Here is a 15450-nt window from a genome sequence, read left to right as displayed (position 1 = left end):
GAAGATTATGCAATACATCTTTAAAGATTCTTTAAACTAGAGTCAAGAATTATAGTTCAGTAAAATTATTCTCAATAATTTTCTTTACAAGTAATCAGGTAAAATGGCTCTCAAAGAGTGTTCTAGTCAACAACATCAGCATCACCTGGGATCTTGTTAGAAATGCAAATTTTGATCTCATCTCAGACCTCCTGAATCAGAAACTCTGGTCATGAGGTCCAGAAACCTGTGTTTTAATAACAGATAATCACCTGCCAGGTGATTCTGTGCATACTAAAATTTGAGTATTACTGAACTACAGAACAATGATTTTCAGACTGGATCACCAGGGGATCTAGGTGAAATGCAGATTCTGATTCAGTAGGTCTGGGGCGAAGCCTGAAATTCTGAAAAACAAGCTCCCAGGTGATGCTGATGTTGTTGCACGGATCTCAGCATGGACAGGTGGTGGAGAACCTTAACAATGCAAAGCCCTTATAACAGAGTTAAGAGTCCTTCCTTAAAGAAATTAATGTAAATTAAAATTATGCATATATATTTAAAAGGAAATAATTTCAAAGGCTTGTTACATCTCAAGTTATGACTACATATACACTCTTCTGACCTAACAGATTTAGTTTGTCTGATTTCCTTTTAATCAAAACAATCAGATGAACTATCAGATGAAAATTTATTGTAAGCATTAGCAATCCTTAGTTCAATGTTACTTTTTGAAACTATACATTTTCTCGAAACCATTTAAAAAACAAGTTTATACTTGCCATGGTTTTAATTAATTTTTAATTATTAACACATGATGCTACTGGTAGTAATATATAATATGACAGACTCTAACTTTTAAAGTGTTTAAACAGATGACATTTCTTAATGATTTCACTCAAGATTAAAAGGTAGGGAAGGGATAGAAACAAGCGATGGGAGTGGGGAGAGAAATTATTCACCTTTCTTGGGACACCATTGAGGTGAAGTTTTACCATGTACTTCCCACATGGATTATACTCTGGTTCGCCATCCTTGTTTTGAGGGTAAATTATGCTTTTGTAAGAAAAAGAAATATTAAAATACCAACATTAGCATTCAATATCAACTACTATACAGGACATTTCATTCAGGCATATACTACCATCTTGGCAATTTCATAAAAACAAACAGGAGAATATTTTCCTACAATAGGCCTAGAAAATGAACTACACTCTAATCAAAGTGCTTCTTGACTATTAGTAAATAATTTTCTGAGATCACAAAGTGGACATACATTTCAAAATATTCTTAAAAGTGCTCAATGTTAACTTATACACCCTAATAAATCATCTATTAAGTGTATATATTTAAGCCAGTTAAAATAATCTTTTATCACTGGCCCTAAGAATTAAAGACTGCTTCAATTAACCACAACTAAGACAAGTAGGTACAACTTGACATAAAGTTACATAAAATTATACAATAACATACTTCAACAACTATCAGTATCAATTTTCTTTTAAAATACATTTGGACCACTTATATGGCAAATAGTTGAAACTAAGGACTGCATCTAATTCATCTTTGTACTCTTAGCACTTAATACACAAAAACCACTCAGGAAAAGTTGAATGAAAAAATTATAATGCTTAATTTTTGCAATGAACGATTTTAAGTTAACATATCTTTTAAAAACTGAAAAAGTATTTCTGAAACATTTTAATACATTCTAAAGCAGTTCAAGCCAACAGAAATATGTTACATTTTCCAGTAACCACATTAAAAGTTAAAAAGGTAAAACCACCTGTAGTCCCAGCTACTCAGGAGGCAGAGGTAGGAGAATCGCTTGAACCCAGTAGGCGGAGATTGTGGTGAGCCGAGATCGTGCCACTGCACTCCAGCCTGGGCAACAAGAGCGAAACTCCGTCTCAAAAAAAAAAAGAAAAAAAAAAAAAAAAAGTAAAACCAATTTTAATGTTTTATTTAATCACAAATCAAAATATGATTTTAACATATAATCAACACAAAAATTTGAGATATTTTGCAATTTTGCATTTTTTTGTTCTAAGTTTTCAAAATCTCATGCATTTTACACTTGTAGTACATCTCCTCTTAATTCAGACTAATCCATTTCAACTGTCTATAGCCACATGTGGCCAGTGACTACTTAACAGTCCAACTATAAAGTATTATCAATATGACATGATTTTACTCTGATCAATTTCATTTATTTCAAAATATATTAATTCCATATATATTAACTACGTGTATAGGTTTTTAGACTGTTTTAGCCTATCTTTCCACATTCATAAATCATCTGCTTAATTTCTACAGAAGGGCCATATTCTGAATAATATGCCCTCTCCCCTTTCTATATAGATAAGGCTTAAGTTTTAAATTTCTAGTTAAGGGACAATTACACAAAAAGAGGTAAAGAGAGACACATTTTTACCTGGTAATTAACTTCTTATTAAAACGTCTTTCATAAGCTGCACTGATGGCCAGTGATGCCACAAAGGAGCAATCCGATACTATTGTCTGTTAATAATAATTAACATATTCATATTCATCTGATTTCAACATTACCGCAATATATGTACATTGCCCCAAGTATCTACTTTTTATACTAAATATCCTCTTTTAAAACTTTTACTTTAGGTTCAGGGTACACGTGGAAGGGTAACATAGGTGAACTTGTCACAGGTGTTTGTTGTACATATTTCAACACCCAGCTATTAGTCCAGTACCCAATAGTTATTTTTTCTGCTCCTCTCCCTCCTCCTATCCTCCACGCTCAAGTAGAATCCAGTGTCTGCTGTTCCTTTCTTTTAAGCTTCTCATAATTTAGCTCCCACTTGTAAGCGAGAACATTCAGTATTTGGTTTTCCGTTCTGCATTAGTGTGCTAAGGATAATGGCCTCCAGCTCCATCCATGTTCCCACAAAAGACATCTCGTTCTCTTATGGCTGCATAGTATTCCATGGTGTATATGTACCACATTTTCTTCATCCAATCTGTCACTGATGGGCATTTAGGTTGATTCCATGTTTTTGTTATTTTGAATAGTGTTACAATGTGTACTAAATATTTTCTTGGCTATTATTTGAATAGGAAAGTAACAAATAGAAACACGATACTGCTGACTCATACATTTTATTCTAATAAATCCTACAAAAAATTAAATAATGTATTTCAAAAAAATTGATTTTGAATAATTACTCAAATAATTAAATATCCTTTTATTGCTATCTATTCTTTATCAAAGGTGAAATTCAGATTCTCAAGTTTTGCATCTGCAGGTACACAATGATAAAAGGGTCCACATAAAAATCTGTAATCACTCAAAACTGTGATTTATACTTATATTATCTCAGTATGTTTCAGTCAAAATATGTAGAATGAACAATTTTTTCCAATTACACTTGTGTGCCTGAATATATAATAAAAATCTAAGAAAAAACTCAAATCTATACACAAATTACTTTAAAATGCTGACTTTTCTATAAAATCAAACAAAATAAATGCTCACCTGCTTTATGCTAAAACTGGACACAGTATATATCATTGTAGGATTGTTGGTGAGGTCTTCTGGTCGTACCCACTTGGAAAATGTAGTTTTCTGTTTAGGTGATAATGGTAGCTTGCCCCATCTATCACTGAGGTAATAATAAAAATTAAAATAAAAAAATAAATCGTAAAAGATGACTCAAAGCCAAAACTAAATTTCCTATTTTTGTTTTTTTTGGTCTAGTGATTATAGCAGTACTATATCATCCTAAAATAACCTTCTGGTCAAATCTGGCTCTTTATAGAGTCCAGTCAACCTGATCATCTCCTTCAATCAAAAAATATACCTAAATAATTGAAAACAGAAGAACATCTTAAATTCATTTATATTTAAGAATGTAATTTTTTAAATTTAGCATAACTGTATTTAAGAAATTCAGCAATAAAATGAAACCATTAACAACAGTACAAGCTGATTCATTCAAAAGGACCTAGGAAGCTAAAGATTCAAAGCTGGTTCTTTACAAACTCCACTTGGCAAGGCTAATAATGAGTGCAGCTAATTTAGTGAATGAATACTAACCACGTGCCAGATATCATGCTAAAGTGCTTTACATACATAATCTACTTAATTCTTAAAACAATTCTATTAAAGGAATTATTTTTGGAAATAGCTTAAAGTGATTAATGACTTACCAAGGTCAGACACCTAAGAAATAGCAGAACTGGCATCTGAATCCAGGTCTCTGGTGCCAAATTCACCATTCTTACCCATTCCCCTCTACTCACTGTGTGTTACAGTATTTCTCTAAAACTGATGTGTACACCAAGGGGAAACATCTACCTTTCCCCTCTTCCCTAAATCTTTTTTTTTTTAAACAGTTGAGGTCTCCATATGTTGCCCAGGCTGGTCTAGAACTTCTGTGCTTAAACGATCCTCCAGCCAAAGCTGATACCAGCCTTTCTGAAGTAAATACCAGAGTGCTGGTATTACAGACATGGGCCACCAGGCCCAACCATCCCCAAACCCTTTCTAGAGCAGGAGCAACAAATCCTTGGTTTTCAAAGGATTTCTTAGTAATAGAAAGTATATAATATGCAAACTGGCATAGACATAACTTTTTTTTCCTTCAAAGAATGCTGACAGATACTGGGAGAAAAGAGGATTTTGTGGTCAAGTATGACCTACAAACTCCTGGTTAAAGTATTAGTTTTTTCATTGAAGGGCACCTCTAGACTTTTAATAAGCCAATGTTTATTGTAATCTCTTAGAGCAGAATATGGCATATAACATATCTCAAACATTTTTTATTATCATCTCACAGAACCACTAGTATTCCAGGTAACATTTTGGTACCTGTATATCAGGCGCTAACTATAAACAGAAAGTGAGCTAACTGAATTCAGAAGTTTAAAGACAGTTGTCAAAAATTTTGAGAAAACATTAAGGCAAATTCAAATTCATAATCTATTATCAACCTGTCATATGAATCATATTTCAGCATAAATCCAAGATTCCATAATATTTGTTCCCTCAAGTCACCAGAGGACTATTAAATTCAAGGTTTTTTTTCTTAGAACTTAAAGATATTAAAATATTTTACAGCCAGGTGCGGTGGCTCATGCCTGTAATCCCAGCACTTAGGGAGGCTGAGGTGGGCAGATCACTTGAGGTGAGGAGTTCGAGACCCGTCTAGACAACATGGTGAAACCACTCTCTCCCATAAATACAAAATTAGTCAGGTGTGTGGTGGGCGCCTGTAATCCCAGTTCCTTAGGAGGCTGAGGCAGGAGAATCTCTTGAACCTGCGAGGCAGAGGTTGCAGTGAGCTGAGATCGCACCACTGCACTCTAGCCTGAGTGACAGAGTGAGACTCCATCTCAAAAAATAAAAAAAATTTTACAATTATAATATTTATTCGATGATTATTTTATGAGTTTAAAATACATGACCAGAATAGAAACAATTTTAAAAAATAATTCAATCTCTCTAGTGAAAGATAACCATTCATAAATTCTGGAGCCTTTTCCTGACAATCTGTTATCCCAACTTAAAAACATTTACTGTTGTTTTTTCTTCTGATTATTCCTACAGTAAAATAATCTAAAAAATAAGAAAATATCTTGCCACTTAGAACAGTAATTTTAGTATTTATTCTTGTTTTTCTCCCAATTTAAGTACTTCAATAACTATTTATTGAGTATCTACTATACACCAGATACTGTGGTAGGCACTGGGATGCAACTTAATTAAAACAGACATGGTCTCTGTTCTTATGAAGTTTATATGCCAGAATAGTAGACAAGCATTAAGCAAGTAATCACCTTAAAGAAAAAAAAAAAAAGAAAAATTCCAACTGTGACAAGTGCTCTACCTAAATTCAGGCAGTCTGTATGGCTACATATTTTACTTTTCCAATTACATTATGAGCATTTTCCTATATTATTACATTCCTTGAAAACTTGATTGTTTATGGCTACATAACATTTTTCTTACTGACACTGCATTGTATAAGCATTACAAATATGATTTACCTTAATTTGTTGCAACAAGAAATGATACGTTTACATCTCTATTTGAATACTGCCAAGGAGATACTAGAATAACTGATTCATCTTCACAATTGTAACAACAATGATAAATTACTTTCATACGAATTTTTGAGTATGTCTCTAAATAGTTCCTTACAACTGGATTCCTGAAGTCAAATTACTGGTCAAAGAGGTATAAAAAACATTAAAGTATTTGAAATATACAGCCAAATTCTTATATAACTAAGTAACAAAATGATTTTTCTAGCAGTTAACCTTTATTATATAGTGCTTGCTACATAACAGCACCATTTTCAGGGTTTTACATTTTATTAACTCACAGTACCATTATGAGGTAGTTTCTATTATTATCCCCATTTTACAGGCAAGAAACTGAGACAGATTTAACAAATTGCCCAGTGTTACACAAGATTTGAGACTAGAAAGTCTGGCTCTAGAATCTTGCCTTGAACATTAATGCTGTAAAGTTTCTCAGAAATAAAAATTCCTTTGATCCCAATCAGTTACTAGCATCACACAGCTGCCTGAGTGAAAAAAATATGTTAACTGGCTTTGTGATACCTAACCCTTGGTCATTCAAGAACAGCAAAACAGTAGAAAATGAACAGCAGCCCTTTTGTTCTTTACAGAGCCTTCATATTCTATATAGTAAGCATCCAGCATTTTTTTTTCTAATAATAAACATGCTCATTGGAGAAATTTTGAAAAATAAAAAAGTACTAAAAGAAGTTAAATCATACAATTTTGTTACCTAGACATAACCACTGTAAATATTTGGGTGTATTTCTCCATATCATTTTTTTCTATGCATCTATAAATACATGAAAATAAAAATAAGGGTCAGGCACAGTGGTTCACATGTGTAATCCCAGCACTTTGGGAGGCTGAGGCAGATGGATCACTTGAAGCAAGAGTTCAAGACCAGGCTGGCCAAAATGGTGAAATCTCCTTTCTACCAAAAATACAAAAATTAGCAGGGCGTGGTGGTGTGCGCCTGCGGTCCCAGCTATTTAGGAGGATGAGGTGGGAGAATCATCTGAGCCTGAGAAGTCAAGGCTGCAGTGAGTCATGATCACATCTTAGAACTCCAGCCTAGGCAACGGGAGAGAGACTCTATCTCAAAAAAAAAGAAAAAAAAAAAAAAGAAAAAAAATTGGGACATTATATACATAATTTTCTTTTTAATTTCTGTAATGGGAACTTTTTTCCTACAGTTTTAAAAACTTATTTTGAGTAGTATAATATTTGACTGTATAGACGTACCATTATTTAATCATTCCCATATTGCTAGTCTGTTTCAATAATTTTTTGCTATAACAGATGCTTTGATGAGTGTCCTTATTATGTACGTCTTTGACTGTTGATTTCCTTATGATGACTACAAGCTCGGAGTCCTGAACCAAGTATTTTTAAGGTTGTAGACATAAGCTGCCATTGTCCTGGAAGGCTGTGCTAACTAATCCTCTCATAAATAGCCTTTGCTTGAATTGGATCTTCTTAGTAAACAATGATGTCATTCCATTTCCCTTTTCCATTCAGTTTCTTTACTGAGTGTTAGAATTTCTGTTGTGATTCAACCACTGCTCGGACAAATATTTACTGAGTACTTACTTTACAGCAGGTACTGTGCTAGACACTACAGAAATAATAATAGGCAAAAGGAGATCCTCATGTCCTCATGACTGGATAATTAACAAAACTGCTCTTTTTTTATGTTGCCCTACCCCTTTCCCACAGCCACCCCTCTATTCCAACAAATTTGTTTTTTTATTAAAAATTTTAATTTCAAGGCTATTAAATTGAACGTCAAAGTACTGAAAAGTTAAAATATTGGAATTAAAAATTGCAACAGTGCTTACTTACCAGAAAGGCATTGGATAGGCAAAACGTTCTCTCAGGTCAACATTCATGAAAGGAACATATTCTATACCATTTATTTTTGATGTTGTCCTATCAAACATGAGAAAAAAAAACCTAAATGTTCAAGTTTACCTTAATTGCCAATCTTATTTCAACTCTTTAAAATTTAAATGACAAGGTATGCTACTATATTAAAATCAAACTGACAACCTCATGTTGTTGATATATCTTTGGACAATATTTTCATAAAACAATTGAATATCGGAAAATAATCAATTCAAACCAATAAGAATATTCTTTTAAGGCTAACACCCACAAGAAGACAAGACTATTCAAGAGGTAATGAAAGTGTGCTTGACACCAAGACACAAAACCAATTCTATCCTAAGCCTAAAGGGAGAAATAAATGGCTTAAGTTATTTTGGAATAAAAAAAAACATGACATTTACAATTCTGAAATAGATGCTCTTCACATTTTCTGGTTATGAGGATATGAAACGGGTAGTGGAGGAAGGAAGTGTCATAGATATCAGCTATGGTCTACTGACAAAGAAATAAGGTTTGTAGTAGCTTTGCATTCTCCTTGTTTTGTGTATATGCTTGTTTATCTATATTAACTATTTCCTTCTTGTATTTCTTTCTTTTTTTTTTTTTTGAGGCAGAGTCTCGCTCTGTCGCCCAGACTGGAGGGCAGGGGCGCAATCTCGGCTCACTGCAAGCTCCGCCTCCCGGGTTCACGCCATTCTCCTGCCTCAGCCTCCCGAGTAGCTGGGACTACAGGCGCCTGCCACCTCGCCCGGCTAGTTTTTTGTATTTTTAGTAGAGACGGGGTTTCACCATGTTAGCCAGGATGGTCTCGATATCCTGACCTCGTGATCCGCCTGTCTCGGCCTCCCAAAGTGCTGGGATTACAGGCTTGAGCCACCGCGCCCGGCCAATCTTGTATTTATTTCTCTCCCTTATTCTATTTACAAGAAGTTGCAGAGAGTAACTTCAGAATTTAGTCTTTAGGTAATAATAGTCAGGAAATCTGAGGACTACTTAATATAGTCAGGAATAGATTAAACGATTGTTGGGACTATGTACAGCCTTATTTTGGAAAGATGATGAAAACTTTTCACTCGCATGAAGGCTAGCTGCATTTTGTTAGGTGGAATACAGAGCTGTTTTGGTGTAGTACGGAATTTCAAACATGTGAAGGTAGCACATGGAAAAGTGTTGGACTGTTATTTAGTTTTTAGCTTCAAAACTATGCTTCTTTGTCCTGCATTGTTGTGTTGGTGCACAGGCAATTTTTCCTAGACAAAGGGACAGCTTAACAGGAGTACAATTAAAATCTTCAGCAGTAAAGGAAAGAAGAATGCTCTCAGATGGCTGCTACTTAGGCAGAAGCCCTTTCAGCTCAATGTTAGAAAATAAAAAGATGAACACCTATGTGACTTACACAGCTCTAAGCAGACTGAACTTTCTGCAGTGCTCACTTTAAAAAAGCCACCTTGGCTCAGGGACTTACCCTATCTACACTGCTTCAGAGAGCAATCAAGAATTTCCACATTATTGTGTTTTACATTTCATTTTTTTTGGTACTGCTCCTTGTGAAGCAGGGCTACTCCATAGGCAGTGTGCCCAGAGTAGCCGTGTTTTACATTTTTAATATCCTCTGAGACTGCTTTCATACACACTAAGCTGGCTGCCTAGACGAGGGGTTGGCAAATGTTTTCTGTAAAGAGCCATATGGTACATAGTTTAGGCTTTGCAATGACGTTTCTGTCATATATTCTTTTTTTTTTTTTTTGGTGCATGTAAAACCTTTTAAAGCAAAACTTTGTACACACACAGACAAACACACACATATATATGTATTTTTTTCTTTCTTTGAGACAGGATCTCCCTCTGTTGCCCAGGCTGGAGTGCAGTGGTGTGATCTCAGCTTTGCAATCTCCACCCCCTGGGCTCAAGTGATCCTCCCAAGTAGCTGGGATTACGGGCGCACACCATCATACCCAGCTATTTTTTGTATTTTTGGTAGAGATGGGGTTTCGGTATGTTGCCCAAGCTGGTCTCGAACTCCTGAGCTCAAGTGATCTGCTCCCTCTGCCTCCCAAAATGCTGGGATTGCAGGAGTAAGCTGCCAGCACACCACCTAGACTCCTATTTCAAAGTAACATCTTTCCCCCATTAGGGCTCTGGTTACAAAGTTCCTTAGATTAAGAGTGGTCTGCTACAGCACATTTTGCTCCTTAACCTCTAGTGGCTCAATTTCACAGAATGCTAGGATTTTCAGCAAAGTGTATTATGTCTAGCAAAAACACTAATATGAAAATATATTGGAACTAAAGTTGGGCACATGGCTCACGCCTGTAATCCCAGCACTTTGGGAGGCTGAGGGAGGCGAATCATCTGAGGTCAGGAGTTCGACACCAGCCTGGCCAACATGATAAAACCCTGTCTCTACTAAAAAAAAAAAAAAAAAAAATTAGTCAGGTGTGGTGGCACACACCTGTAGTCCCAGCTACTTGGGAGGCTGAGGCAGGAGAATCGCTTGAGCCCAGGAGGCAGAGGTTGCAGTGAGCCGAGATCACACCACTGCACTCCAGCCTGAACAACAGAGTGAGACTCCGTCTCAAAAAATACAAATGAAATAATAAAATATATCAGAACTAAAATTTTAACTATTTCAAGTTGTGACTACATGACGGTATAATTACATAATAATAGCACAATACACTATAGGAAAAATCTGAATACAATTCAGCAAACCTAATGAAAATAAAATTCTGCACTGACGTTAATAAAATTCTTCATTACAAATAATTGCAAACTTATTTACCTGAGTACTTCTATTTCTTCTGCTGTGTATCTCTGTCCTTGTGCATCACATGACTGTGGAGTTATGAATGACTGAGGTCTTTCGAGGAAGGGATTAGCTCCCAGGGGAAAATGTGCTCTCACTGGAGGTGGCTTTGGCTTAACATTTGTTGACCTGATTTTGCAAACTGGCTTGGTCAAAGGCTCACTCAGTGCTTCTGCTCTATAATAGAGGAACAAACAACTGTTCTAGCTTTTCTACTCACATTTAAGCTTTTCAGGACACAACATTTACTTGAAGAACCAGTCAAGCATCCCTAACTTAAAATTAGTACATAAAATTCTTACATACTAATCAACATTTCACCACTTCAGCTACTTCCAAAGAGAAGCATTTTTTACAAACAATATTCTACTGACAACATTAATTGAGCACTTATTATATAATCAGACACTATACAAGGTAAGGTAAGTGGTATAAAAGAATGTATAAAACAATCCCTACCCTTAAGTACTCAGTTTTGTAGGGAAAGACAGACAATTGCATCAAAAATAAAAGATGCGAGGATGAAAGTATTACATGCAAATCAAAGTACAACAGAAGTTATTCACTTAATGAATTGCCAAGTGGGGATGAGTTGGAGAAGGGTGCTCTGAACTGATGCTTGACCTGCAGAGCTGTTCACCTGGGCAGTGAGGAAGCATTCTAAGTAGACAGAAGAACATGTACAAATGTGCAGAAGTATGAAACAGCATAATGAGTTAAAGTAATTTCTTTTTTAAATTTTTAATTTTTTTTTGAGATGGAGTCTCACTCTGTTGCCCAGGCTGGAGTATAGTGGCACCATCTTGGCTCACTGCAACCTCTGCCTCCCAAGTCAAGCGATTCTCCTGCCTCAGCCTTCTGAGTAGCTGGGATTATAGGTGCCCACCAACACGCCTGGCTAATTTTTGTATTTTTAGTAGAGACACGGTTTCGCCATGTTGGCCAGGCTGGTCTTGAACACCTGACCTCAGGTGATTTGCCCACCTTGGCCTCCCAAAGTGCTGGGATTACATGCGTGAGCCACCGTGCCGAGCCAGGTAATTTCAAAAGAATGAATGTTGCCCCTGTGAGAAGTGCAAATGAGAGGCAGCAGGAGATGAGACTAGAGAGGAAACCAGGGGCTGGATCACAGACAGCCTCACATGATATGCAACAGAATTTTGACTTTGTTCTGTCAAAGAACAAACTAAAAAATAGAAGTTCTTAACCTGAGGTGCATATATGAGCTTCAGGATTCTTGAGAATACTCTGAAATTACATGCAAAAAAATTTCATATGCATTTTCCTAGAAAGTGGATCCGTAAGTTTCAAAAGATCCTCATAGGAGCCCATGGCTATCTCACCCACCCTTTGCTTAGGGTGCACTCGAGAATACCGGATGGGTTAGCCACACAGGTAATAAAGTCACTTATGATTCTGACAGGTGAAAGAAGTCAAGATAGAGAAGACAATTGTGTGTCAAGTGCTCATACCTTCATGAATCTGAGGAAACAAACTCAAGGTTAGTAGATGACAATGAAAAGGAGGGATGACTATTTTACTTCAGTTAAAAAAAGAAGGGCTTGGGGTGGTACAGTTATCTATCAGGTCAGAGCCTCAAAAGGAGACAATTCATGCTACAGGTATAAAAGCAATTTCCACCCTTTTATTTTTTGTGTGTCTACAACACTCTTCCAAGATATATAATTTGCTTACACAAACTCATTCATTTTTTAGCAAATTTATCTACTGAGCACATATTACATTATCAGGCACTCTGCTAGGTACTTGGTTACAATAGACACCTGTTTAAAATAGACAAAAATCTCTGCCCTCATAGAGCTTAACAATTGGGGGATGAAGGTTGGAGGGGACACACATATTAACAACAAATATAATAAGCTAGTAAATCTCACAGACCTTAGAAAATAAGAGCTATGGGAAAAATACTAGAATAGTCAGCTTGCAACTGCTGGGGGAGATTCAATTTTAAACAACGGTTAGGGCAGACTTCATTTAAAAGTTGACCTCTCAGCTAAGAGGTGAAAAGAGCTATAGACATTGTATAATCTGAGGTATGTACATGGCTGAAAGCAAGTTCATGCTCATGTTTTCTATTTTTAGCAGACATGGAAGGCTCTCTGGAAGTTCTCTTTGAAAGTCTGATATTACACAACAGAAAGGAGGTCCTCCATTTCAAATGTCACAGTTATTTCTCTTCTAAACTAAAACTAAAAACATTTATTGATTTATTTCTTGAGTTTAAAGCAGGGAACTAGAGAGAGGAGGTAAATTCACTAAGAAGTAGAAAGTAGATTTGTTTCAGATGACAGTTAAAAGATGGAGGTTTGTTACTGTAACCTTTACAACACATTTAGATAAATCTGTTTAAATAACACTAAGTGCCATCCATGGATTAGAACTTGAGTGATCAAACCCACCTGTCTAGTGCCTGTCGAGCCAACTGTTTCAGTTTATTTTGCAGGGCTTTATCAGCAGTTTCATAAGACTTAAGAGAAAGAGACAGACATTTTAAAGCATATTTTTCAATTTGCTTGATCTATATTTCTAAGCAAAAAATTTACAAGGCATATTACACTTGTTGAAATTGAGAATAAACAAAGATGACATTAATTTTCATTCTTAAAGGTATCATTTAAAAATGTGTTGAAAATCTGTCACTGAGGTGAACTTTAAAACCACTTAATGTGGACAAGTGCTAACTGGACCAGAACTGTTCGACCACAGTGCTGTGGAAGGCTGAGTGGCAGGAACCTCAGAAGACTAGCACTTATTTACAGTCTCAAGGCACCTACAGAAATCAGGCCAGATGGTTTCTGAGCAAAAGACTCTGCCAAAAAGCCAGTCCTCTGAAAGACACTGGGGACACCAGTCTCAACTACTTTACCTCCTCCTCCTGTCAAATACACTGCTCTTTTATGCACCAGATGTCCCTTGAAGCTAAGAGTCCCAACCAAGGCTCAGCAGGGAGCAGTAAAAACCACTCAGCATACAGATTTTACACTGCAAATAAGTAAGGCTTATCTAAACCACTAGCTTATTTTTCAAAAAGTGTATCAAACTGAAAAAAGGGGAAGTTTATTCTAAATTAATAGATTTGTGATAGTGAACTCTTTCTGTAAGTTTATCTTAGTTGTTAGAAAGGTTAAAAATAGTTCTTGTAATTTAAGACTCAATACTGTCAAAATTTTAATAAGATGTAAAAACCCATTATTAACTTTCTACTCATCATCTTTTATTGAGGAGTAGTTGTTACATTTATAATAAATTTTTTTATTCTGTTAAAATTGTTTTATTCAAGGTGTTATGTAAAATTCACTAGCAAGAGAAGAAATGTCTTCGCATAACTCATCAAACGTAATCTGTAGCTATACATACTGTTTTCAGACAGAGATCCACAGCTTCTGTGTACAATTCTATAGCATCTTCAACATTCTCTTTTTCATCTTCATCAAAAGCTTGTGTAACAAGGAAATGAGCACGCTCTAAGTCCAACTGATGCTTTGACTTCAAAGGATCAGCACTCTTTGACTGAACTAAAATAGAAAAAAAGCATACACAGAAGGAATATTATCTAAATACAGCCAGAAAACACACTATTTTCACTATTTAAGATATTCTTTACAAAACTCTGTAATTCTTCAATTAAAAAACTTAGCAAGGTTAAAAAAAATCCTTAAAAAAGGACAAATTTCCTTCTTTTTTTTTTTTTTTTGAGACAGGATCTTGCTCTGTTGCCCAGGCTAGAATGCAGTGGCACAATCCACAGCTTACTGCAGCCTCTACCTCCTCGGGCTCAAGAGATTCTCCCACCTCAGCCTCTTGAGTAGCTGGGACTACAGGTGCATACCACCATGCCTGGCTAATTTTTCCTTTTTTTTTTTTTTTTTTTTTTGTAGAGACGGAGTTTCGCCATGTTGCCCAGACTGGTCTTGAACTCCTAAGTTCAAGCAATCTGCTAGTTTTGGCCTCTCAAAGTGATGGGATTACAGGTGTGAGACACCGTGCCCAGGCTTCCTCCCTTCTCTTTTTAATCTTAAGGTCTAAGAAAAAAAATCTGCAATTGTTTATCACACAATAGACATCAGAGACAAAGAATATTAAAAAATACACTTATTTAAAAAATTCTTTCCTTGAATTTCTCTTTCCCACTGGCACTCTCTTCACTTAAAAATTAAAACATAAGAGTTCTCCTCATATGCTCCTCTACCTCAAAAAACAAAACAAAAATTTGGAAATTGTTAAATATTAAGAAACCTATTTTAAGGCAATTAAAACTTTTTTTCTGTACAGACAAAACTGTATAATACACTAGGCTCTGATGATAAAGTTCCTGGTTTTTCTATTTACCCTGAGCCTAGAATAAGTTATATATTTTCACTGCCCTTTGCGATAATATTTTCATTTGTTTTTAATAAAAAAAACCATATCTGTAAGAAACATGCATCCAGAATATATAAAGATCTCTTACAACTCAACAATAAAGACAACCCAGTTAAAAAATGGGCAAAGGATCTGAACAGACATTTCTTCAAAGACGGCATTCAAAAGGTCAAATGGCACATAAGAAATTGCTGAACGTTAGTCATCAAAAAACGCAAAACACAACTACACTGAGATGACACCTTATGCCCACTAGGATGGCTGCAATAAAAAAGACAATAACAAGTGTCAGTGAGAATGTGAAGGACTTGGAACCCAGATACACTGCTGGT

At 35.7% G+C, this 15450-nt stretch overlaps 1 protein-coding gene across 2 annotated transcripts in view; it reads right to left on the bottom strand.

Annotated features, from left to right (window-relative positions):
- Window positions 1–15450, bottom strand: part of CAPN7 (calpain 7) — a 47644-nt gene that overhangs the window by 21504 nt on the left and 10690 nt on the right. For both annotated transcript variants that reach the window (XM_033212699.1, XM_033212698.1), the window contains exons 3-9: window positions 14114–14271; window positions 13156–13223; window positions 10712–10912; window positions 7885–7971; window positions 3491–3617; window positions 2414–2499; window positions 942–1035 (exon numbers count right to left, since the gene is read on the bottom strand). In XM_033212699.1, the coding sequence (XP_033068590.1) occupies window positions 942–1035; window positions 2414–2499; window positions 3491–3617; window positions 7885–7971; window positions 10712–10912; window positions 13156–13223; window positions 14114–14271 (821 nt within the window). The remainder of the gene's footprint in view (window positions 1–941; window positions 1036–2413; window positions 2500–3490; window positions 3618–7884; window positions 7972–10711; window positions 10913–13155; window positions 13224–14113; window positions 14272–15450) is intronic.

The sequence above is a fragment of the Trachypithecus francoisi genome, unplaced genomic scaffold (assembly GCF_009764315.1).
Source record: "Trachypithecus francoisi isolate TF-2019V2 unplaced genomic scaffold, Tfra_2.0 Lachesis_group0, whole genome shotgun sequence".
Classification (NCBI taxonomy): Eukaryota; Metazoa; Chordata; class Mammalia; order Primates; family Cercopithecidae; genus Trachypithecus; species Trachypithecus francoisi.
This window is presented reverse-complemented; position numbering and strand designations above follow the sequence as displayed.